Below are 25,601 nucleotides of genomic sequence, written 5' to 3' on the forward strand. Positions count from 1 at the left end.
TCATAAGCAGATGAGATCCTCAGCTGGCCACTCAGATTATTTTTCACCACAGACTCTCGAGTTCAAAAAATAATGATTTGTGTAATTGGATTTGTATCAGTCAAACAGGCATGTTGTCTTCAGCACAGTAATTGGATTGTATTACAGTCAAACAGGCATATAGTCTTCAGCACAGTAATTGGATTGTATTACAGTCAAACAGGCATATAGTCTTCAGCACAGTAATTGGATTGTATTACAGTCAAACAGGCATATAGTCTTCAGCACAGTAATTGGATTGTATCACAGTCAAACAGGCATGTTGTCTTCAGCACAGTGTTTCTTTGTTCAGTGTTTAAGTGGATTCTTTGCCCCATACTGTGTTTTGAATTGCCAGCAGCAGCTACAGCCAAGTAAGTGTCACAAGTGTTGGGTAGTTCTTAAAAATAAAAACATTTTATTTTTTATTTATTTATTTATTTTTTTTAATTTAGTCGTCGCCAATTATTTTACCCCGGTTTTCACCCCAATTTAGCATGTCCAATTATTATCTGTATCCCCGGCTCACCGCTCACAACCCCCCCACCGACTCGGGAAACGGAGGCTGGAACACGCGTCCTCCGAAACGTGCTCCTGCCAAGCCGTCATTTTTCGCACTGCAGATCCACAGCAATGCCACCAGACCTATAGAGCCGGAGGACAACACAGATCTGGCAGCTCCACTGCAGAACCACAGGCGCCCTATTGGCCACAGGGGTCGCTGATGCGCGGTGAGCCGTGGATTCCCCTGCCGACCTAAGCCCTCCCTACCCGAGCAGCGCTCAGCCAATTGTGCGCCGCCCCCCAGGAACTCCCGGTCACGGTCGGCTGTGACATAGCCTGGATTCGAACCTGCGATCTCCAGGCTATAGGGCACATCCTGCACTCCGCGCGGAGCGCCTTTACTGGATGCGCCACTCGGGAGCCCAAAATAAAAACATTTTAAAAAGAGGTAATAGAGCATTTGCTTTCCACTACAGTGGTTCCAAACTTCCAAGAACACTGCTACAGTATTTACGGATTACAAAGCAATACCTTAAAGCTGCTAGGTCTTTATCATCGGAAAAGCAAAAAGATAACTGACCACAATATGGTGGTCACTAATCAAAGGTCATCAGGTTTCCCAGAGGAGTTTCCACTCCATTGCAATATGAATTGCTCATCTGCAATTATGCACACCAACATTTATTTTATCCGTTCATTTTTATATATATATAATCCTCACTGTTCTAGAATTAAAATAACTGATGCCATTGTGAGAAGCGAATACTGCTCCATGCCGATTTAAACTGCGAGAGAAAGCAGCATGGAAGTGTTTGCATGGCCACGTTTGTTTAAGTGTTAAAGAAACAAGGCTGTGGTAATCTGCTTATTCAGGGTAATAAGTGTTACTAGAAGAAAGAGCTACCCTTGTGCTATGCAACATAAATAATACATGAAGGGACTCCATGCACATTCATCCAACACTGTGGTCCCCACTTTGGCATCCCTGACGGCCCCTCCGAGTCTGCAAAGACAGTACAGTAGCAAAGTCAATTCAGACAGCTTTGTTTGCTTGCTACAGATCTAGCATGACTCGAAGAACTGCTTATAGATATAGTTCTACATTGCCCAAGCAACTGCAAGCCAGAACTCTCAAAAACTTTGTCCAAGTTTCATCAAAAAACAAATTCAAGCAAATGAATCTCCACCATTAGTAGTAGTAGTAGTAGTAGTTTATTTATCAGACGCTTTATCCAAGGCAACTTACAGAGACTAGGGTGTGTGAACTATGCATCAGCTGCGGAGTCACTTACAGCAATGTCTCACCTGAAAGACGGAGCACAAGGAGGTTAAGTGACTTGCTCAGGGTCACACAGGGAGTCAGTGAGTGAGCCGGGATTTGAACCGGGGACCTCCTGGTTACAAGCCCTTTTCTTTAACCACTGTACCACAGCCATACCCCCCCCCCGTTAGATATTGAACACAAGCAAACTTGTATTGCTTATCCATCTACTGAAGGAATGTTGGCCTCCCCAGGGACACAAGAAAGTAATTCTAAAGTGAATCATCCAAAGAAGCTACTGTGCTGTGAAGCAAAATAAGCATTAACAGCTAAGACACAGAAGGCAAAGGTTACAACAAGTTCACAGCCTCATTAGATGTCCTTTTCTGGAGGGTTCCTGTACTGCACATATCATTTGCGAGGGCGCATAGCGACGCAAAATGCTTTTCGGGTCACAAAACAAGCAAGTGGTTGCACAGATTTTGAAGATTTCCTAACTCCTTGTGCTCATCTGTAACCACTAAGCCAGTCTTTCTTTTCCAGACCTTCAGCTGCTGCTTTTTGCAGCCTTTGTTCCCTCGCCAACTTCTGCTTCCAAGCTTAAATTAATTGAGATCCAAATCAAGCATTTCAGTTTGAATGGCTGCAAGCTGAAGAGTGAAGCCGACATACCAAGAAGAATGTACATTCTCTCTCCTTGAAACATGCTGGGCTGCCTCAAACAACCCCCTGCACTGCCGTCACTGGGCAGGCGCACGCACACGTTAAACCCAGGTGCAACAAAACAGCTTTCCCTGCAAGACTGGTTACCTGTTTGCATACCCAGAAAAATGTATCGCTACCCCCAAAAAATGTAACATCCAGCAAGTAAAAAGTGAAAATCCCCCAGTCTGAAAATCATGCAGGTCATTACAGATCGAGCCCACAGATGTGTGTGAAACATACTGTGACAAGCAACAGACACGCTACAGCGGCCCAACCCACAGAACACCTCACACTTCTAGCCTGGTGACTTCAAGAAGAGGCACTGACAATGTGACAGGGCTTCAGGAGACTTATCCCATAATGGGTACACTAATTGTAAATGCAACATTTAAACCTAAGAAGAGTAAGAGTAATGGCAATCTAATCTAAAGTATTTTTTGTAGGAGTTGTATTCAGTCACTGATAAAACATCACTGCTAATGCTTGAAAAAGTATGCAGTGTTAAAAATGGCCATGTTCGTATTTGTTCATCAAACTGAGTTTATAAATGAATGTATCAAAAAGATAACTATGCAAAGAAAACCGATGCATAAATGACATTTTAAATACAAAACGCACATTGTACTGTAGTGTTTCTCTCCTTCTTTTATAATAGGTGCAACAGGGCGGAGGTTGGGCTCAAACCGGTGACCCCGTGAACCGACAGCAAGCTCTTTTCCATTGCGGTTCTCACCCAGCCTACGCCCTGTCACACTGAACCTGTGACCCCGTGAACCGACAGCAAGCTCTTTTCCATTGCGGTTCTCACCCAGCCTACGCCCTGTCACACTGAACCTGTGACCCTGTGCACAGACAGCAAGCTCTTTTCCATTGCGGTTCTCACCCAGCCTACGCCCTGTCACACTGAACCTGTGACCCCGTGAACCGACAGCAAGCTCTTTTCCATTGCGGTTCTCACCCAGCCTACGCCCTGTCACACTGAACCTGTGACCCCGTGCACAGACAGCAAGCTCTTTTCCATTGCGGTTCTCACCCAGCCTACGCCCTGTCACACTGGTGCCGTGGCTCGGGTCTCAGAAATTGGCTGCAGCCGATCGCTGAGTGAAGTTGAAGTTAGAAGTTAGAAGTTAGTTCTCGAAAGTAGTGAGTAGTTGTTTCTTGATGTGACCTAGATGCAAAGAAATGCACAGTGTCCTTTTCTTCAGATATTAGTTTTGTTTATTCAATATATGCAGAGAATCATTCATGCAGACTAAAAAAGCTCTTTAATACCCATTTGCACCCGGGTTTTTACCCTCCCATGTTTCTTTGTAGGCCCAATCACCACAGGACAACACCTGCGAAGGGTTGCATGTACAAAGAGAATGACGTGCTGTGTGCTAAAGGGACCTAAAGGTTGCTATTGCAGAAAGTAAACTGGTTCTAGCTTGACTGTGTTTATGTTTTGTACTTGTCCTTTTGTTCTTTTGTGTTCTCACACTATGCCTAAACTATGCTATCTTAGGCATATTGGTCCCTCCAGCATTGGGTGATTGTGGTTGCTTCAGCTGCTAAACTGCCTCTGTTGGCACTATGCACAGACTTGTGGGTTCGGCCAATTTCTGCCGTCAGTACTATTTTATGCAATCTTGCACTTATCAGTTTCTCATACCTTCTCTGCCACTTTTTTCTGCAAAACTAATAGTGTACAAAACTGTAAATACTTGCATCTTATATTGCATTAATTCATCTTTCCATGTTTTCCAACACAAGGTTACAAGGGGGAAGAGTGCAGCAGGCAGTGTTGTGTGATACACTGTCATTGTGGATTCTGTTTGATAGAGGTGTAGCGGGCAGTGCTGTGTGATACACTGTCATTGTGGATTCTGTTTGATAGAGGTGTAGCGGGCAGTGTTGTGTGATACACTGTCATTGTGGATTCTGTTTGATAGAGGTGTAGCGGGCAGTGCTGTGTGATACACTGTCATTGTGGATTCTGTTTGATAGAGGTGTAGCGGGCAGTGCTGTGTGATACACTGTCATTGTGGATTCTGTTTGATAGAGGTGTAGCGGGCAGTGCTGTGTGATACACTGTCATTGTGGATTCTGTTTGATAGAGGTGTAGCGGGCAGTGCTGTGTGATACACTGTCATTGTGGATTCTGTTTGATAGAGGTGTAGCGGGCAGTGCTGTGTGATACACTGTCATTGTGGATTCTGTTTGATAGAGGTGCAGCGGGCAGTGCTGTGTGATACACTGTCATTGTGGATTCTGTTTGATAGAGGTGTAGCGGGCAGTGCTGTGTGATACACTGTCATTGTGGATTCTATTTGATAAAGGTGTAGCGGGCAGTGCTGTGTGATACACTGTCATTGTGGATTCTGTTTGATAGAGGTGTAGCGGGCAGTGCTGTGTGATACACTGTCATTGTGGATTCTGTTTGATAGAGGTGTAGCGGGCAGTGCTGTGTGATACACTGTCATTGTGGATTCTGTTTGATAGAGGTGTAGCGGGCAGAGCTGTGTGATACACTGTCATTGTGGATTCTGTTTGATAGAGGTGTAGCGGACAGTGCTGTGTGATACACTGTCATTGTGGATTCTGTTTGATAGAGGTGTAGCGGGCAGTGCTGTGTGATACACTGTCATTGTGGATTCTGTTTGATAGAGGTGTAGCGGGCAGAGCTGTGTGATACACTGTCATTGTGGATTCTGTTTGATAGAGGTGTAGCGGACAGTGCTGTGTGATACACTGTCATTGTGGATTCTGTTTGATAGAGGTGTAGCGGGCAGTGCTGTGTGATACACTGCTGTTACAGATTCTGTCTCGTCAGTGACGAGATGAGCTTGAAAGCTCAAGAACCACAAATGCAGACGAGCCCAGCTCTTTCCCATCGTGGTTAAGACGCTCGTTCACGGTGTGTGGGTCTCAAGCTCGCGCCCAGTCTCCACCCTGATACACTGGTAATTCAGGATACCAGGTTATTTTACTAAGAGATTATTTTACTTCAATATGGTACAAATTACAATTAAGGATTATCTGAATATTCAGTCAAATTTTGCAAGATCATTTTGAACATAATAAAACGATGTTTGTCCCAGCAGTTATGATGACCCTCTTTCCTTATGATCAGAGCAGGTACTGTTTGATAGCACGTATCATTTAGTGCGGGGCAGGGGGCAGGGGGGGAGGCGGGGTGGTTAAAGTTGGCCATTCCAGTCCTGGTCTTTGTTTCAACTCTGTTCTAAATGATTTCATTGACCCAATTAAACCTGCATTCAGACCCCGAAGTAGTTCATGATCTCATTTTACCTGCTAAACCGGGAGCGGAATGGCCCTCCAGGACCGGGATTGGACCCCCTGGTTTAAATGACGTGAATGTTCTGAAGAGACCTACAATGCCAGACTTTGAACCCATAGTATCAGTGCAGCTCTAGAACAAGAGGAGCAGCAGGATAGTCACTGCAACTCCCCCTCTACCACCAAAACGAAATACACAGCCTCAACACACTTTCAAGTACTCTGTGCATTCACTCCTATCAAAGGAGTTCCCAGTAAGATCCTATTACACACAAATACAGTCGTTGTCCCTGCCTTCTTGCAAAACCAGAAGCAATGGAGGCTAGCTTTCTCAAAAATGGGCTCCATCATGAAACTGTAAGGCACATCCAGTGGCTTAGTAAATGAAGCAGTAGGTTATTTTAAACTTTAATTACTGCTATTAATAGCAGGAGTCAACTCAACTATGACATGCTACAGCACAGTCTGGAAAATGAAGTCAAAGACTGTTATAGATTTATGATCCTTGAAGGCTACCTTAAAAAAAAAAAAAAAAAAAACAGGCAATATGTTTACTGTCCTTGGATCACAGCTCCAACACTCTTGAAGCCTGCTCTTGGAGTGGCTGTGAAAGGTGTGGGTGCTGCTGTACTGTAATACAGGAAACTCCCTTGCTTTCTAGAGAGAGTGGGTCCTGCTCTGACTCATGTTAACTTTCTTCCCAGTTATGATTCATGGGCTCAGCTGGCAGCAGTTTAAATGAGTAAAGTTCCAACTGGGTCACATTCTGCTGTAACATTCCAATCTATTGCTGCACCCCACTCTTCCGCTTCCATTCCAGGCATTCTGTCCCGGTTAAAGGGGACGCTTCAGAAGCTTTGACCACACAGAAAGCCCACAGTATGTAGAGAATGCATTGGCATTTTTATCAGCTAGAACATCAATGACTTTTTGTCCAACCCTAATAGCCTGGTTCACAAAAGGCTAGCTTCAATAACTCTGTGAGGCGGGGGTCAGCACTGTGAAGGATGAGGAAACGATGGCCTTCAATAACTCTGTGAAGCGGGGATCAGCACTGTGAAGGATAAGGAAACGATGGCCTTCAATAACTCTGAAGCGGGGTCAGCACTGTGAAGGATGAGGAAACGATGGCCTTCAATAACTCTGAAGCGGGGGTCAGCACTGTGAAGGATGAGGAAACGATGGCCTTCAATAACTCTGAAGCGGGGTCAGCACTGTGAAGGATGAGGAAACGATGGCCTTCAATAACTCTGTGAAGCGGGGGTCAGCACTGTGAAGGATGAGGAAACGATGGCCTTCAATAACTCTGAAGCGGGGTCAGCACTGTGAAGGATGAGGAAACGATGGCCTTCAATAACTCTGAAGCGGGGTCAGCACTGTGAATTATGAGGAAACGATGGCCTTCAATAACTCTGAAGCGGGGTCAGCACTGTGAAGGATGAGGAAACGATGGCCTTCAATAACTCTGAAGCGGGGTCAGCACTGTGAAGGATGAGGAAACGATGGCCTTCAATAACTCTGAAGCGGGGTCAGCACTGTGAAGGATGAGGAAACGATGGCCTTCAATAACTCTGAAGCGGGGTCAGCACTGTGAAGGATGAGGAAACGATGTCCTTCAATTACTCTGAAGCGGGGGTCAGCATTGTGAAGGATAAGGAAACGATGACCTTCAATAACTCTGTGAAGCGGGGTCAGCACTGTGAAGGATGAGGAAACGATGGCCTTCAATAACTCTGAAGCGGGGTCAGCACTGTGAAGGATAAGGAAACGATGGCCTTCAATAACTCTGAAGCGGGGTCAGCACTGTGAAGGATGAGGAAACGATGGCCTTCAATAACTCTGAAGCGGGGTCAGCATTGTGAAGGATGATGAAACGATGGCCTTCAATAACTCTGTGAAGCGGGGGTCAGCACTGTGAAGGATGAGGAAACGATGGCCTTCAATAACTCTGAAGCGGGGTCAGCACTGTGAAGGATGAGGAAACGATGTCCTTCAATAACTCTGAAGCGGGGGTCAGCACTGTGAAGGATGAGGAAATGATGGCCTTCAATAACTCTGAAGCGGGGTCAGCACTGTGAAGGATAAGGAAACGATGGCCTTCAATAACTCTGAAGCGGGGTCAGCACTGTGAAGGATGAGGAAACGATGGCCTTCAATAACTCTGAAGCGGGGTCAGCACTGTGAAGGATGAGGAAACGATGACCTTCAATAACTCTGTGAAGCGGGGTCAGCACTGTGAAGGATGAGGAAACGATGGCCTTCAATAACTCTGAAGCGGGGTCAGCACTGTGAAGGATAAGGAAACGATGGCCTGCAGTGCATTCACAGTATGGTGAGAAGAAACCCAAAGCTCATCATCAGGGCTTATTTTACGTCTCGCAAAGTCACCAAATATTATTTTCACATTCATCGACTTTGTACATTGTTTGGGCTGCACACTCTGTATTGTGCACGGTGCTGCTCATACATGTGTCCAGTGTAAATAGTTCAGGATGCATCGCCATTATTAAGGTGTGCATTTACTTTTATTACAACCACACAACACTGTGATACAGTAAAAGACTCGCTCTTGGAGGAACACATTTGCTTTAGCCATTTGGGATTCTGCATTGAAACATGAGGCTTTGCAACATGTGGTCGATATCCGACATGCGTGTGCTCAGGATCGTTCCACTCAGCCCACTCAGTGCTGCTCTGAGTGCAGTTAACTTTCCTACCTCTACACCGATAAGGAATCAATCACCGCTGCACTATTTTCATTGTGCCATGTACTATACTGTATATTATTGATTAACTGGTGTTTACTAGTGAAAACAAGGTCAGGTGCTTTTTCACAGCCAAGTTAGTCAAATTAATGAGGTTTATAATTTGTTTGTTTTTTTTCAAAAGCCAATACAGCACACAGGCACGTGGCTACATACTATAGACAGCCAGAGATCTAGAAGAGGAGGCAAGAGGTAAGAGAGGATTTCTCCTGAATGAGCTTCTGTATGCTGTACAGCAGAACACTGGTCTCTATGCTGTACAGCAGAACACTGGTCTCTATGCTGTACAGCAGAACACTGGTCTCTATGCTGTACAGCAGAACACTGGTCTCTATGCTGTACAGCAGAACACTGGTCTCTATGCTGTACAGCAGAACACTGGTCTCTATGCTGTACAGCAGAACACTGGTCTCTATGCTGTACAGCAGAACACTGGTCTCTATGCTGTACAGCAGAACACTGGTCTCTATGCTGTACAGCAGAACACTGGTCTCTATGCTGTACAGTAGGTTAAATGATACAATTGGAATGTACATCAGGCAAAATGCAAGCTTTCAGTAAAGGTTATGCTAGCCTGCAATAAAGTTTTGGTGAGTTCGATTTTCACTTGTTGGCATAAAATAAATGAATATGCTGTAGAGAGATATCATCTTGAGTTATTTTCACAAACAGTTCTAACTTCTTTTAAACCACAAAACTACTATCAAACACAAAGCAAAGACTGTACCCACAAACTACTATCAAACACAAAGCAAAGACTGTACCCACAAACTACTATCAAACACAAAGCAAAGACTGTACCCACAAACTACTATCAAACACAAAGCAAAGACTGTACCCACAACCTACTATCAAACACAAAGCAAAGACTGTACCCACAACCTACTATCAAACACAAAGCAAAGACTGTACCCACAACCTACTATCAAACACAAAGCAAAGACTGTACCCACAACCTACTATCAAACACAAAGCAAAGACTGTACCCACAACCTACTATCAAACACAAAGCAAAGACTGTACCCACAACCTACTATCAAACACAAAGCAAAGACTGTACCCACAAACTACTATCAAACACAAAGCAAAGACTGTACCCACAACCTACTATCAAACACAAAGCAAAGACTGTACCCACAACCTACTATCAAACACAAAGCAAAGACTGTACCCACAACCTACTATCAAACACAAAGCAAAGACTGTACCCACAACCTACTATCAAACACAAAGCAAAGACTGTACCCACAAACTACTATCAAACACAAAGCAAAGACTGTACCCACAACCTACTATCAAACACAAAGCAAAGACTGTACCCACAACCTACTTGACCAAGTTCCCACATAGGGGAAGTACTGACAGTCTCGAATACTAGTTACAGTACACAATGTTGCATATGTAGCCACTTTCTTAATGCAGTCTGATTCACATTTGATCGACAAATCATCCAGTAGAAATTGGCACCTTCGAAGGCTAACTCGCAGACTGGATGGTCTGTGGATCCAGCATCTTTCTATCAACTGCCTTTGAGTTCCTGGATTTCACACCAGGTACCATTCAGAGCTTGATCATCCTGGGGGACTGGCAGCCCCACTATCTACAACTCAGCACAAAGGTGCCCCAAACCTGAGCCACTGTCATTCAGAACGAACACAGACTGTTAAAATGGCAGTACTGTACAAAAATATAATCCATTCCAAGTGTAACAGGACACAGGCTGGGCGCGACCGGGTGACCCCGCACACCGCAAGCGAGCTTCTTAATCACAGTGCAAAAGAGGGACAGGACAGGGGACAGGACAGAAACCGTAATGGCAGTTATCACACAACACTGCCCTTTACAGAAGAGAGCTTTTTTGCCATCATTTCTACACCTAGATCAAAACTTCTTTACACACAAGTATCCCTATTAATGGCTTTCAGGTTAGAATTGTGCTGTTTTGCTGATGTAATAGTAAAGTGTTTTGAGTCAGTCTGTTCCTCTCAAAAAGCCATCCTGTGCTTTACTAAAGAACGCAGTACATTACCAGGAGCTCGTCCATGCTGGTCTGGCATTTCTCCAGGTTGATGCGTTTGATCGCTACTTTCTCCTTCCTGGGAGCACAGAGCGCTGCCTGCACCACCGCCGTCGCTCCGCTCCCTGAAACACAAACACAGACTTCAGAATGACTGCTCGAAAACACAGAAACAGCTGTCACATGGCAAGAGTTTAAAAGAAATCTACCACAGCACATAAAAAACCAACACAGAAGAACTAACTTTCTGAAGCTCGAAAACGGCAGACGTCAGTTTAGAAAGATAACAAAAAAAGTAACGTTTAAAAGCTGTAGTTGAGAAGACGTTTCTCTCTTTTCTCATGTGTTATTTTTCTGTTTCGGCCTAGAATCTCCGTTTCTTTTTTTTCACTGCACTTTTTTTTTTTTTTAAAGTTTAAAAGCAAATATCAAAATATCCTCTCAAATAAATGAGGGGTATCGCAGGGGAACACGTTAACTGTGCCACTCTGGTGATGAGGGGTATCGCAGGGAAACAAGTTAACTGTGCCACTCTGGTGATGAGGGGTATCGCAGGGGAACACGTTAACTGTGCCACTCTGGTGATGAGGGGTATCGCAGGGGAACACGTTAACTGTGCCACTCTGGTGATGAGGGGTATCACAGGGGAACACGTTAACTGTGCCACTCTGGTGATGAGGGGTATCACAGGGGAACACATTAACTGTGCCACTCTGGTGATGAGGGGTATCACAGGGGAACACATTAACTGTGCCACTCTGGTGATGAGGGGTATCACAGGGGAACACGTTAACTGTGCCACTCTGGTGATGAGGGGTATCACAGGGGAACACATTAACTGTGCCACTCTGGTGATGAGGGGTATCGCAGGGGAACACGTTAACTGTGCCACTCTGGTGATGAGGGGTATCGCAGGGGAACACGTTAACTGTGCCACTCTGGTGATGAGGGGTATCACAGGGGAACACGTTAACTGTGCCACTCTGGTGATGAGGGGTATCACAGGGGAACACGTTAACTGTGCCACTCTGGTGATGAGGGGTATCGCAGGGGAACACGTTAACTGTGCCACTCTGGTGATGAGGGGTATCGCAGGGGAACACGTTAACTGTGCCACTCTGGTGATGAGGGGTATCACAGGGGAACACGTTAACTGTGTCACTCTGGTGATGAGGGGTATCACAGGGGAACACGTTAACTGTGCCACTCTGGTGTTGAGGGGTATCGCAGGGGAACACGTTAACTGTGCCACTCTGGTGATGAGGGGTATCACAGGGGAACACGTTAACTGTGCCACTCTGGTGATGAGGGGTATCACAGGGGAACACGTTAACTGTGCCACTCTGGTGATGAGGGGTATCACAGGGGAACACGTTAACTGTGTCACTCTGGTGATGAGGGGTATCGCAGGGAAACAAGTTAACTGTGTCACTCTGGTGATGAGGGGTATCACAGGGGAACACGTTAACTGTGTCACTCTGGTGATGAGGGGTATCGCAGGGAAACAAGTTAACTGTGCCACTCTGGTGATGAGGGGTATCGCAGGGGAACACGTTAACTGTGTCACTCTGGTGATGAGGGGTATCGCAGGGGAACACGTTAACTGTGCCACTCTGGTGATGAGGGGTATCACAGGGGAACACGTTAACTGTGCCACTCTGGTGATGAGGGGTATCACAGGGGAACACGTTAACTGTGCCACTCTGGTGATGAGGGGTATCGCAGGGGAACACGTTAACTGTGCCACTCTGGTGATGAGGGGTATCACAGGGGAACACATTAACTGTGCCACTCTGGTGATGAGGGGTATCACAGGGGAACACGTTAACTGTGCCACTCTGGTGATGAGGGGTATCGCAGGGGAACACGTTAACTGTGCCACTCTGGTGATGAGGGGTATCACAGGGGAACACGTTAACTGTGCCACAGGGGTGCTTTAAACAAACAGTCACCCAGGATGTTATTACTGAAACACAAAATGAGATAAAACCAATGTGATTTTTTGGTCTGATTACCGATATTTCATACACGTACAATATAGTCGATAGTAATAATAAATACGGTAATAATAACTAAAGGATTGATACAGTAGCTAATAATAATAATAATTACAGGATTGATACAGTAGGTAATAATAATAATAATAATAATAATAATAATAATAATAATAATAATAATAATAACTAAAGGATTGCTACAGTAGTCTGGATGATTCCCTCAAACAGGCAATGTTATACCACCATTTCAATCACTTACTATGCCCCCTGCTCCTCTACTGTATAACTATGGCCAAGGTTTTGCTTCCCCCTGTAGAATTAACTCATTTCGCTTCATAAAGTTGAATGAAACCTGCTGAAGAATGTTAAGTTAAAATATGGAATTACATTCTGCTTTATCAGTTTTTCGTTAAACATATGGAGAGCTACAATTTGAAAAATGTGACATTTCAAAATCTGTACTACTATTATGGCTTCCGGTAGACTTTTTTTGCAATATCAATTGGTAGTTTCTTTGATTACATGATGTTAAATAAAATATCTAAATTCTGTTCATGTAGTTGATGCAAAGCGTTTGGCCATAGCTGTGCATCATTCGATACCAGACTTTGTTGTCTCTCCAGTTTGTTGGCACTGCACACTCTGAAAGTAATTTGGGCTGCAGGCACACTGCTCCTGCTCCTTCCCCTGTGCAGTACACGCAGCAGCAGGTCCCCTGTGCAGTACACGCAGCAGCAGGTCCCCTGTGCAGTACACGCAGCAACAGGTCCCCTGTGCAGTACACGCAGCAGCAGGTCCCCTGTGCAGTACACGCAGCAGCAGGTCCCCTGTGCAGTACACGCAGCAGCAGGTCCCCTGTGCAGTACACGCAGCAGCAGGTTCCCTGTGCAGTACACGCAGCAGCAGGTCCCCTGTGCAGTACACGCAGCAGCAGGTCCCCTGTGCAGTACACGCAGCAGCAGGCCCCCTGTGCAGTACACGCAGCAGCAGGTCCCCTGTGCAGTACACGCAGCAGCAGGTCCCCTGTGCAGTACACGCAGCAGCAGGTCCCCTGTGCAGTACACGCAGCAGCAGCAGGTCCCCTGTGCAGTACACGCAGCAGCAGCAGGTCCCCTGTGCAGTACACGCAGCAGCAGCAGGTCCCCTGTGCAGTACACGCAGCAGCAGGTCCCCTGTGCAGTACACGCAGCAGCAGGTTCCCTGTGCAGTACACGCAGCAGCAGGTCCCCTGTGCAGTACACGCAGCAGCAGGTCCCCTGTGCAGTACACGCAGCAGCAGGTCCCCTGTGCAGTACACGCAGCAGCAGGTCCCCTGTGCAGTACACGCAGCAGCAGCAGGTCCCCTGTGCAGTACACGCAGCAGCAGCAGGTCCCCTGTGCAGTACACGCAGCAGCAGCAGGTCCCCTGTGCAGTACACGCAGCAGCAGGTCCCCTGTGCAGTACACGCAGCAGCAGGTTCCCTGTGCAGTACACGCAGCAGCAGGTCCCCTGTGCAGTACACGCAGCAGCAGGTTCCCTGTGCAGTACACGCAGCAGCAGGTCCCCTGTGCAGTACACGCAGCAGCAGGTCCCCTGTGCAGTACGGTAGGTCATAAAGCATTTCACACTGAAAGACTCGCACACGTACAGCAGGGTGAAAAAACAAACCAAATGCACAATCTCATATCATTTGATCCTGATACACAAACTTCCCCTCAGACACACTCCTCTCAGCAAACAACCCAACTGTGTTTCTTCCTACTTGTGGTCATTTGACTGAAACAGAATCAAATATCTATTCAGACCCTGCCAATGTTATTTAGCTTCCTGTGACACCACAGGGTGCCCATTGTTCTTCATTCTTCCTGACGGACGTACTGTAAGAACTCTTTGTTTTAATTAAAATGCCTTCCATCCTAGCAATAGAGCAGGCAGCATGGCGGCTTGCAGATAACAGCAGCGTGCCATTACCACTGTACCCTCAATAAGGTGCAGGGTCTCTTCACAGACAGTGAGAACACCCCAGCCTGGGATTCCATCACAATTGTGTTAGAATCTGCAGTGAAGCCTGCTCTTCAGAGTGGCTCAGGCTTCACTTTAAACTCTCCCCAGGTACTGTAATAAGGGAAGAAGCTGCTCAGACATGTAAAAACAAGTCGGGTTGTTTTCTATTTCCCACCAAAATAAAGAAATGAAACAGTCAGTAAGTGTGAATTCCTTTCCTTTGGTCTACAATGTATACAGAATATTCAGAAGCCAGCCACGGAAGAAATCCCATAATGTATGAACATGCAGCAGGCACAGGCCAGGGCTAGTGAAGAACGGCATGCCCACTGCTCCAGTGAGACTGCTTGCCTTGCCTTCTGATCATCAAATCTCTTAGCAGTTGCCAGTCAGAAGCGTGGCTGGTCTTTACACATTCATTTAGCACAGACTGGGCCCGCGCCTCCATTCTTTGCTTTCATGGTTGAAAAGAGATGACTGGCTTGACAGCAGAAACAGAGGAATAATAATAATAATAATAATAATAATAATAATAATAATAATTTCAATGGAGAATCAAAACTCAAACCACGCACAGCAGCCTGGACCATATTGAAAAAGATCAAATGGGAAAGTCAAAGACCCATTATGGCATTTGTATTTCTGTATCTATTTGTTTGTTCCAGTTTTATTTTGGTGCTTCTCAATGGTATCTGCTCTTTCTCTGTAGTACTTCTGGCAGCACCTCTGTGTGGTATGTTCAGGGCCAGTGCTGAATATTGTTTGCTCTATCCAGCCGTCCCCAAAGGGGTAATGCAGGACGCTCAGGGGGGCAGTAAACCATGCAAACTGCTGGGGAGATCCAAGTTTCCTTTCATAAAACATATCGGAGTGAAAGGAGACACTGATAACAAGAGCCTCTGGATGAGTTACAAACAAGTGTGATCTAAAGGGATCATGTAACAGCAGGGAATAAAAAACACAGAGTGATTTCCTTTGGGAAACATTTTTAAGTTTTGAATATTTGAGTTTACCGAAAGCAACCAGCTGCAGCCTGGCACTGCCGAGAATCAAGAAACACTATTAGCTTTTTCAACCAGTTTTCCACAAACATGCACACACAAACACATGTACATACACAAGCATACACATACATACACAGTGCACACAGTGCACACACACAAACACATGTACATATACAGTACACACACAAGCATACACATACATACACAGTGCATACACACAAACACATGTACATATACAGTACACACACTCAAACATACACGGCAGCAGTGTGGAGTAGTGGTTAGGGCTCTGGACTCTTGACTGGAGGGTCGTGGGGTTCAATCCCAGGTGGGGGACACTGCTGCTGTACCCTTGAGCAAGGAACTTTACCTAGATTGCTCCACTAAAAACCCAACTGTATAAATGGGTAATTGTATGTAAAAAATAATGCGATATCTTGAAACAATTGTAAGTCGCCCTGGATAAGGGCGTCGGCTAAGAAATTAATAATAATAATAATAATAATAATAATGGTACAAGGGCAGTATGAATGAAAACAATTTTCTCGACTACCCCTTACCAAGGTCATTAGCAGACAGGAAGCTGCCATGGCGACCGAACAAAAACACATTACAAAATTAGACACAAATGTGTGTGTGGGGGGGGGGGGGGGCGGGGGGGGGGGGGTTCGGCGGGAAAAACCATCATTGTTACAAGTTTATACTCGAGGTGGGAAACACCCAGACATTCCGTATATTTTCTGAAAAAATCAAATAATAATTCCATGTGTAATGTAAATGCTGCTTTGTATTTTACAGCATGTGATCTGGCTGATCACAATAAGGAGGGCGCTTCTGTTTCAAGTACAAACCGAGATGTTCATCTTCATATTTGCTACACTACAACACTAAGTAGCTTTCATAATCGCTCTAGTACTGGACTGGTAGGTCCTTATGCTGAGGAGCAACTGCTACAGTACAATGGGTTCCGTGAAAAACTCCCCTCAAGCCACGGCACAGTACACCGCATTTCTCATGCGATGCAGCCTGACAGGTAAAACCAATACGTTCTTCCAGCGGGGTGTGCCAGAGAGCTTCCCTTAATGATTTCTGCTCAGGATTTGAATGGGCTGTACATCGCTTCCCTTAATGATTTCTGCTCAGGATTTAAATGGGCTGTACATCGCTTCCCTTAATGATTTCTGCTCAGGATTTAAATGGGCTGTACATCGCTTCCCTTAATGATTTCTGCTCAGGATTTAAATGGGCTGCACATCGCTTCCCTTAATGATTTCTGCTCAGGATTTGAATGGGCTGTACATCGCTTCCCTTAATGATTTCTGCTCAGGATTTAAATGGGCTGTACATCGCTTCCCTTAATGATTTCTGCTCAGGATTTGAATGGGCTGTACATCGCTTCCCTTAATGATTTCTGCTCAGGATTTGAATGGGCTGTACATCGCTTCCCTTAATGATTTCTGCTCAGGATTTGAATGGGCTGCACATCGCTTCCCTTAATAATTTCTGCTCAGGATTTGAATGGGCTGCACATCGCTTCCCTTAATGATTTCTGCTCAGGATTTGAATGGGCTGTACATTGCTTCCCTTAATGATTTCTGCTCAGGATTTGAATGGGCTGCACATCGCTTCCCTTAATGATTTCTGCTCAGGATTTGAATGGGCTGTACATCGCTTCCCTTAATGATTTCTGCTCAGGATTTAAATGGGCTGTACATCGCTTCCCTTAATGATTTCTGCTCAGGATTTGAATGGGCTGCACATCGCTTCCCTTAATGATTTCTGCTCAGGATTTGAATGGGCTGTACATCACTTCCCTTAATGATTTCTGCTCAGGATTTGAATGGGCTGCACATCGCTTCCCTTAATGATTTCTTCTCAGGATTTGAATGGGCTGTACATCGCTTCCCTTAATGATTTCTGCTCAGGATTTAAATGGGCTGTACATCGCTTCCCTTAATGATTTCTGCTCAGGATTTGAATGGGCTGTACATCGCTTCCCTTAATGATTTCTGCTCAGGATTTGAATGGGCTGTACATCGCTTCCCTTAATGATTTCTGCTCAGGATTTGAATGGGCTGTACATCGCTTCCCTTAATGATTTCTGCTCAGGATTTAAATGGGCTGTACATCGCTTCCCTTAATGATTTCTGCTCAGGATTTGAATGGGCTGCACATCGCTTCCCTTAATGATTTCTTCTCAGGATTTGAATGGGCTGTACATCGCTTCCCTTAATGATTTCTGCTCAGGATTTAAATGGGCTGTACATCGCTTCCCTTAATGATTTCTGCTCAGGATTTGAATGGGCTGCACATCGCTTCCCTTAATGATTTCTTCTCAGGATTTGAATGGGCTGTACATCGCTTCCCTTAATGATTTCTGCTCAGGATTTAAATGGGCTGTACATCGCTTCCCTTAATGATTTCTGCTCAGGATTTGAATGGGCTGCACATCGCTTCCCTTAATGATTTCTGCTCAGGATTTGAATGGGCTGTACATCGCTTCCCTTAATGATTTCTGCTCAGGATTTGAATGGGCTGTACATCGCTTCCCTTAATGATTTCTGCTCAGGATTTGAATGCGCTGTACATCGCTTCCCTTAATGATTTCTGCTCATGATTTGAATGGGCTGTACATCGCTTCCCTTAATGATTTCTGCTCATGATTTGAATGGGCTCGCTACCAGCCCTTTATGAGCTGAAACTAGGAGGGGTCCACATGAGGAAGAAGTCCAAGAAATCTGCTGCTGTCTATATAAACTTACAAACTTGCTGCAGTCGAGAGGAGGCGGGTCATACTACTGTACACATGAATAACCATCACCACAGCTTTTCTGTGCAGATCGCTCTTTCAGGGAGCCAAGAATGTGTGGAATGCAATGTAATCAATGCTTCCACTCATCTCCCTGCAGCCATCGGTGTGGCTGTAGTAATACAAGCAGGGCACACTGAAAGCTCTACAGCAGCTCTAGGGAAATAACACTGTCAAATGCCTTACAACGTTGCTGGTTACGTTGCTACTCTGCTGAGGCCTTTCATCAGTGTATCTGGGCATTTAGGAGGCTGTGTGGTCCAGTGGTTAAAGAAAAGGGCTTGTAACCAGAAGGTCCCCGGTTCAAATCCCAGCTCAGCCACTGACTCATTGTGTGACCCTGAGCAAGTCACTTAACCTCCTTGTGCTCCGTCTTCCGGGTGAGACGTAATTGTAAGTCACTCTGCAGCTGATGCATAGTTCACACACCCGAGTCTCTGTAAGTCGCCTTGGATAAAGGCCTCTGCTAAATAAACTAATAATAATTTAAAGGCCCTTAGTTCAACTGTGTACTACTGAAAACGGGTTCAGTCACACTTTATTAATACTGTACAGTAAATAAAGCAGTCAATAGAGCAGTGTTAATTCCAACTGAGAAGTGTTTGGTGCAAGGGATTAACATGTGGGGAGTTTCTGGAGTGTTTACACAGGATTTAAAACAGGGTGTTTTTGTACAGCGCTGTGATGAAGGTAAAGATCTCGCTGTAGCCTGTGCAATTGTCCCTTTCAAACTTTAGTAAATTCACAAAAAACCTTCCAGAGCTTCCAGTTTTGCTGAGGATTTCTTGAGCTTGCACAGATAATACACAGAACACGTCTTCTAAACTTCAGCATGTTCCAGTCATGGTACTGTTTTATGATGAGGCACGAGTGCCGAGTCCAACTGTGGTCGCCAGAGAGGACCCAGCTGACCAGCACCAAGGAGGAGATGCAGCGCAGAAGTAAGACCATCACCAGGGAGCTGCAGGGACTCAGGGAGCAGCTCCACAGATACACAGCACCCACCACCCCACCCCACCCCACCCCCACCACTCCCACCTCCAATCTGCTGCTCTCACAGGGGACCTGCACCTCCAATCTACTGCTCTCACAGGGGACCTGCACCTCCAATCTGCTGCTCTCACAGGGGATCTGCATCTCCAATCTACTGCTCTCACAGGGGATCTGCACCTCCAATCTACTGCTCTCACAGGGGACCTGCACCTCCAATCTACTGCTCTCACAGGGGACCTGCACCTCCAATCTACTGCTCTCACAGGGGACCTGCACCTCCAATCTACTGCTCTCACAGGGTATGTGCACCTCCAATCTACTGCTCTCACAGGGGACCTGCACCTCCAATCTGCTGCTCTCACAGGGTATGTGCACCTCCAATCTACTGCTCTCACAGGGGACCTGCACCTCCAATCTGCTGCTCTCACAGGGTATGTGCACCTCCAATCTACTGCTCTCACAGGGGACCTGCACCTCCAATCTACTGCTCTCACAGGGGACCTGCACCTCCAATCTACTGCTCTCACAGGGGACCTGCACCTCCAATCTACTGCTCTCACAGGGTATGTGCACCTCCAATCTACTGCTCTCACAGGGTATGTGCACCTCCAATCTGCTGCTCTCACAGGGTATGTGCACCTCCAATCTACTGCTCTCACAGGGGACCTGCACCTCCAATCTACTGCTCTCACAGGGGACCTGCACCTCCAATCTACTGCTCTCACAGGGTATGTGCACCTCCAATCTGCTGCTCTCACAGGGTATGTGCACCTCCAATCTACTGCTCTCACGGGGGACCTGCACCTCCAATCCACTGCTCTCACAGGGGACCTGCACCTCCAATCTACTGCTCTCACAGGGGACCTGCACCTCCAATCTACTGCTCTCACAGGGTATGTGCACCTCCAATCTACTGCTCTCACAGGGGACCTGCACCTCCAATCTGCTGCTCTCACAGGGGACCTGCATCTCCAATCTGCTGCTCTCACAGGGGACCTGCATCTCCAATCTACTGCTCTCACAGGGGACCTGCACCTCCAATCTGCTGCTCTCACAGGGTATGTGCACCTCCAATCTACTGCTCTCACAGGGGACCTGCACCTCCAATCTACTGCTCTCACAGGGGACCTGCACCTCCAATCTACTGCTCTCACAGGGGACCTGCACCTCCAATCTACTGCTCTCACAGGGGACCTGCACCTCCAATCTACTGCTCTCACAGGGGACCTGCACCTCCAATCTACTGCTCTCACAGGGTATGTGCACCTCCAATCTACTGCTCTCACGGGGGACCTGCACCTCCAATCCACTGCTCTCACAGGGGACCTGCACCTCCAATCTACTGCTCTCACAGGGGACCTGCACCTCCAATCTACTGCTCTCACAGGGTATGTGCACCTCCAATCCACTGCTCTCACAGGGTATGTGCACCTCCAATCCACTGCTCTCACAGGGGACCTGCACCTCCAATCTGCTGCTCTCACAGGGTATGTGCACCTCCAATCTACTGCTCTCACAGGGTATGTGCACCTCCAATCTACTGCTCTCACAGGGTATGTGCACCTCCAATCCACTGCTCTCCCAGGGGACCTGCACCTCCAATCCACTGCTCTCACAGGGTATGTGCACCTCCAATCCACTGCTCTCACAGGGGACCTGCACCTCCAATCTACTGCTCTCACAGGGGACCTGCACCTCCAATCTACTGCTCTCACAGGGGACCTGCACCTCCAATCTGCTGCTCTCACAGGGTATGTGCACCTCCAATCTACTGCTCTCACAGGGTATGTGCACCTCCAATCTACTGCTCTCACAGGGTATGTGCACCTCCAATCCACTGCTCTCCCAGGGGACCTGCACCTCCAATCCACTGCTCTCACAGGGTATGTGCACCTCCAATCCACTGCTCTCACAGGGGACCTGCACCTCCAATCTACTGCTCTCACGGGGGACCTGCACCTCCAATCCACTGCTCTCACAGGGGACCTGCACCTCCAATCTACTGCTCTCACAGGGGACCTGCACCTCCAATCCACTGCTCTCACAGGGTATGTGCACCTCCAATCTACTGCTCTCACAGGGGACCTGCACCTCCAATCTGCTGCTCTCACAGGGGATCTGCATCTCCAATCTACTGCTCTCACAGGGGATCTGCACCTCCAATCTACTGCTCTCACAGGGGACCTGCACCTCCAATCTACTGCTCTCACAGGGGACCTGCACCTCCAATCTACTGCTCTCACAGGGGACCTGCACCTCCAATCTACTGCTCTCACAGGGTATGTGCACCTCCAATCTACTGCTCTCACAGGGGACCTGCACCTCCAATCTGCTGCTCTCACAGGGGACCTGCATCTCCAATCTACTGCTCTCACAGGGGACCTGCACCTCCAATCTGCTGCTCTCACAGGGTATGTGCACCTCCAATCTACTGCTCTCACAGGGGACCTGCACCTCCAATCTACTGCTCTCACAGGGTATGTGCACCTCCAATCTACTGCTCTCACAGGGTATGTGCACCTCCAATCTACTGCTCTCACAGGGGACCTGCACCTCCAATCTACTGCTCTCACAGGGGACCTGCACCTCCAATCTGCTGCTCTCACAGGGTATGTGCACCTCCAATCTACTGCTCTCACGGGGGACCTGCACCTCCAATCCACTGCTCTCACAGGGGACCTGCACCTCCAATCTACTGCTCTCACAGGGGACCTGCACCTCCAATCTACTGCTCTCACAGGGTATGTGCACCTCCAATCTACTGCTCTCACAGGGGACCTGCACCTCCAATCTGCTGCTCTCACAGGGGACCTGCATCTCCAATCTGCTGCTCTCACAGGGGACCTGCATCTCCAATCTACTGCTCTCACAGGGGACCTGCACCTCCAATCTGCTGCTCTCACAGGGTATGTGCACCTCCAATCTACTGCTCTCACAGGGGACCTGCACCTCCAATCTACTGCTCTCACAGGGGACCTGCACCTCCAATCTACTGCTCTCACAGGGGACCTGCACCTCCAATCTACTGCTCTCACAGGGGACCTGCACCTCCAATCTACTGCTCTCACAGGGGACCTGCACCTCCAATCTACTGCTCTCACAGGGTATGTGCACCTCCAATCTACTGCTCTCACGGGGGACCTGCACCTCCAATCCACTGCTCTCACAGGGGACCTGCACCTCCAATCTACTGCTCTCACAGGGGACCTGCACCTCCAATCTACTGCTCTCACAGGGTATGTGCACCTCCAATCCACTGCTCTCACAGGGTATGTGCACCTCCAATCCACTGCTCTCACAGGGGACCTGCACCTCCAATCTGCTGCTCTCACAGGGTATGTGCACCTCCAATCTACTGCTCTCACAGGGTATGTGCACCTCCAATCTACTGCTCTCACAGGGTATGTGCACCTCCAATCCACTGCTCTCCCAGGGGACCTGCACCTCCAATCCACTGCTCTCACAGGGTATGTGCACCTCCAATCCACTGCTCTCACAGGGGACCTGCACCTCCAATCTACTGCTCTCACAGGGGACCTGCACCTCCAATCTACTGCTCTCACAGGGGACCTGCACCTCCAATCTGCTGCTCTCACAGGGTATGTGCACCTCCAATCTACTGCTCTCACAGGGTATGTGCACCTCCAATCTACTGCTCTCACAGGGTATGTGCACCTCCAATCCACTGCTCTCCCAGGGGACCTGCACCTCCAATCCACTGCTCTCACAGGGTATGTGCACCTCCAATCCACTGCTCTCACAGGGGACCTGCACCTCCAATCTACTGCTCTCACGGGGGACCTGCACCTCCAATCCACTGCTCTCACAGGGGACCTGCACCTCCAATCTACTGCTCTCACAGGGGACCTGCACCTCCAATCCACTGCTCTCACAGGGTATGTGCACCTCCAATCTACTGCTCTCACAGGGGACCTGCACCTCCAATCTACTGCTCTCACAGGGGACCTGCACCTCCAATCTACTGCTCTCACAGGGGATCTGCACCTCCAATCTACTGCTCTCACAGGGGACCTGCACCTCCAATCTGCTGCTCTCACAGGGTATGTGCACCTCCAATCTACTGCTCTCACAGGGGACCTGCACCTCCAATCTGCTGCTCTCACAGGGGATCTGCATCTCCAATCTACTGCTCTCACAGGGGATCTGCACCTCCAATCTACTGCTCTCACAGGGGACCTGCACCTCCAATCTACTGCTCTCACAGGGGACCTGCACCTCCAATCTACTGCTCTCACAGGGGACCTGCACCTCCAATCTACTGCTCTCACAGGGTATGTGCACCTCCAATCTACTGCTCTCACAGGGGACCTGCACCTCCAATCTGCTGCTCTCACAGGGGACCTGCATCTCCAATCTACTGCTCTCACAGGGGACCTGCACCTCCAATCTGCTGCTCTCACAGGGTATGTGCACCTCCAATCTACTGCTCTCACAGGGGACCTGCACCTCCAATCTACTGCTCTCACAGGGTATGTGCACCTCCAATCTACTGCTCTCACAGGGTATGTGCACCTCCAATCTACTGCTCTCACAGGGGACCTGCACCTCCAATCTACTGCTCTCACAGGGGACCTGCACCTCCAATCTGCTGCTCTCACAGGGTATGTGCACCTCCAATCTACTGCTCTCACAGGGTATGTGCACCTCCAATCTACTGCTCTCACAGGGTATGTGCACCTCCAATCTACTGCTCTCACAGGGGACCTGCACCTCCAATCTACTGCTCTCACAGGGGATCTGCACCTCCAATCTACTGCTCTCACAGGGTATGTGCACCTCCAATCCACTGCTCTCACAGGGTATGTGCACCTCCAATCCACTGCTCTCACAGGATGCAGTGATGAACGGGAGGGGGTCACACAGTGTACAGTTCCTCAAGGTTTGGGTGTTGCTTCTTGTGTTGCTTGTTGTACAAATACTGTTATTTTCAGAATGGTAGCAATCTCTGCACAGTTACATTACCAGTGCTGGTCTTCAGCTTCCTGAGTAACATACACAGCTCATTCAGGTGAGACAGTTAGCAATCTCTGCACAGTTACATTACCAGTGCTGGTCTTCAGCTTCCTGAGTAACATACACAGCTCATTCAGGTGAGACAGTTAGCAATCTCTGCACAGTTACATTACCAGTGCTGGTCTTCAGCTTCCTGAGTAACATACACAGCTCATTCAGGTGAGACAGTTAGCAATCTCTGCACAGTTACCACAATAATATGTCCAACTGTGCTTGTGGATCACTCCATCAGATAAGCTCCGCTGACAGGCCTGGCCAGTTAATAATTCAAACCATATATTTTGCAATACTGGCAAGGTTACACAGTGTCTTTTGTGTTGTATTGTGAACAGGACAGTATCACAACAAAACAGCTCCTGTGTGGTGTCCGAGGGATGTTATGCAGCTCGTAATCATAATGTGATACAAAAAAGGGCCATTCAGACATCAGTAGACATTCTAAGCGGCTAAAGCAACACGCTGGCCTGGTAGAGTAACTTGTATCTATAGAGATACACAGCAACAAACATACCCAAATCTATAGCACTACTTCAGAAAACAAACCTAAATAAATAATCACAACACAAAGCTGTCAGCCCTCAAACACATTGTATAATCACAACACAAAGCTGTCAGCCCTCAAACACATTGTATAATCACAACACAAAGCTGTCAGCCCTCAAACACATTGTATAATCACAACACAAAACACAAAGCTGTCAGCCCTCAAACACATTGTATAATCACAACACAAAGCTGTCAGCCCTCAAACACATTGTATAACCACAACACAAAGCTGTCAGCCCTCAAACACATTGTATAATCACAACACAAAGCTGTCAGCCCTCAAACACATTGTATAATCACAACACAAAACACAAAGCTGTCAGCCCTCAAACACATTGTATAACCACAACACAAAACACAAAGCTGTCAGCCCTCAAACACATTGTATAATCACAACACAAAACACAAAGCTGTCAGCCCTCAAACACATTGTATAATCACAACACAAAGCTGTCAGCCCTCAAACACATTGTATAACCACAACACAAAACACAAAGCTGTCAGCCCTCAAACACATTGTATAATCACAACACAAAGCTGTCAGCCCTCAAACACATTGTATAATCACAACACAAAACACAAAGCTGTCAGCCCTCAAACACATTGTATAACCACAACACAAAACACAAAGCTGTCAGCCCTCAAACACATTGTATAATCACAACACAAAACACAAAGCTGTCAG

The 25,601-nt window shown here is 47.3% G+C and overlaps 1 protein-coding gene across 2 annotated transcripts in view; it reads right to left on the minus strand.

Annotated features, from left to right (window-relative positions):
• LOC117400393 (serine/threonine-protein kinase OSR1-like) overlaps positions 1-25,601 on the minus strand; it is an 81,305-nt gene that overhangs the window by 52,974 nt on the left and 2,730 nt on the right. For both annotated transcript variants that reach the window (XM_059023378.1, XM_034913461.2), the window contains exon 2: positions 10,562-10,674. In XM_059023378.1, coding sequence (XP_058879361.1) covers positions 10,562-10,674 — 113 coding nt within the window. The remainder of the gene's footprint in view (positions 1-10,561; positions 10,675-25,601) is intronic.

The sequence above is a fragment of the Acipenser ruthenus genome, chromosome 4 (genome assembly GCF_902713425.1).
Source record: "Acipenser ruthenus chromosome 4, fAciRut3.2 maternal haplotype, whole genome shotgun sequence".
Lineage (NCBI taxonomy): Eukaryota > Metazoa > Chordata > Actinopteri > Acipenseriformes > Acipenseridae > Acipenser > Acipenser ruthenus.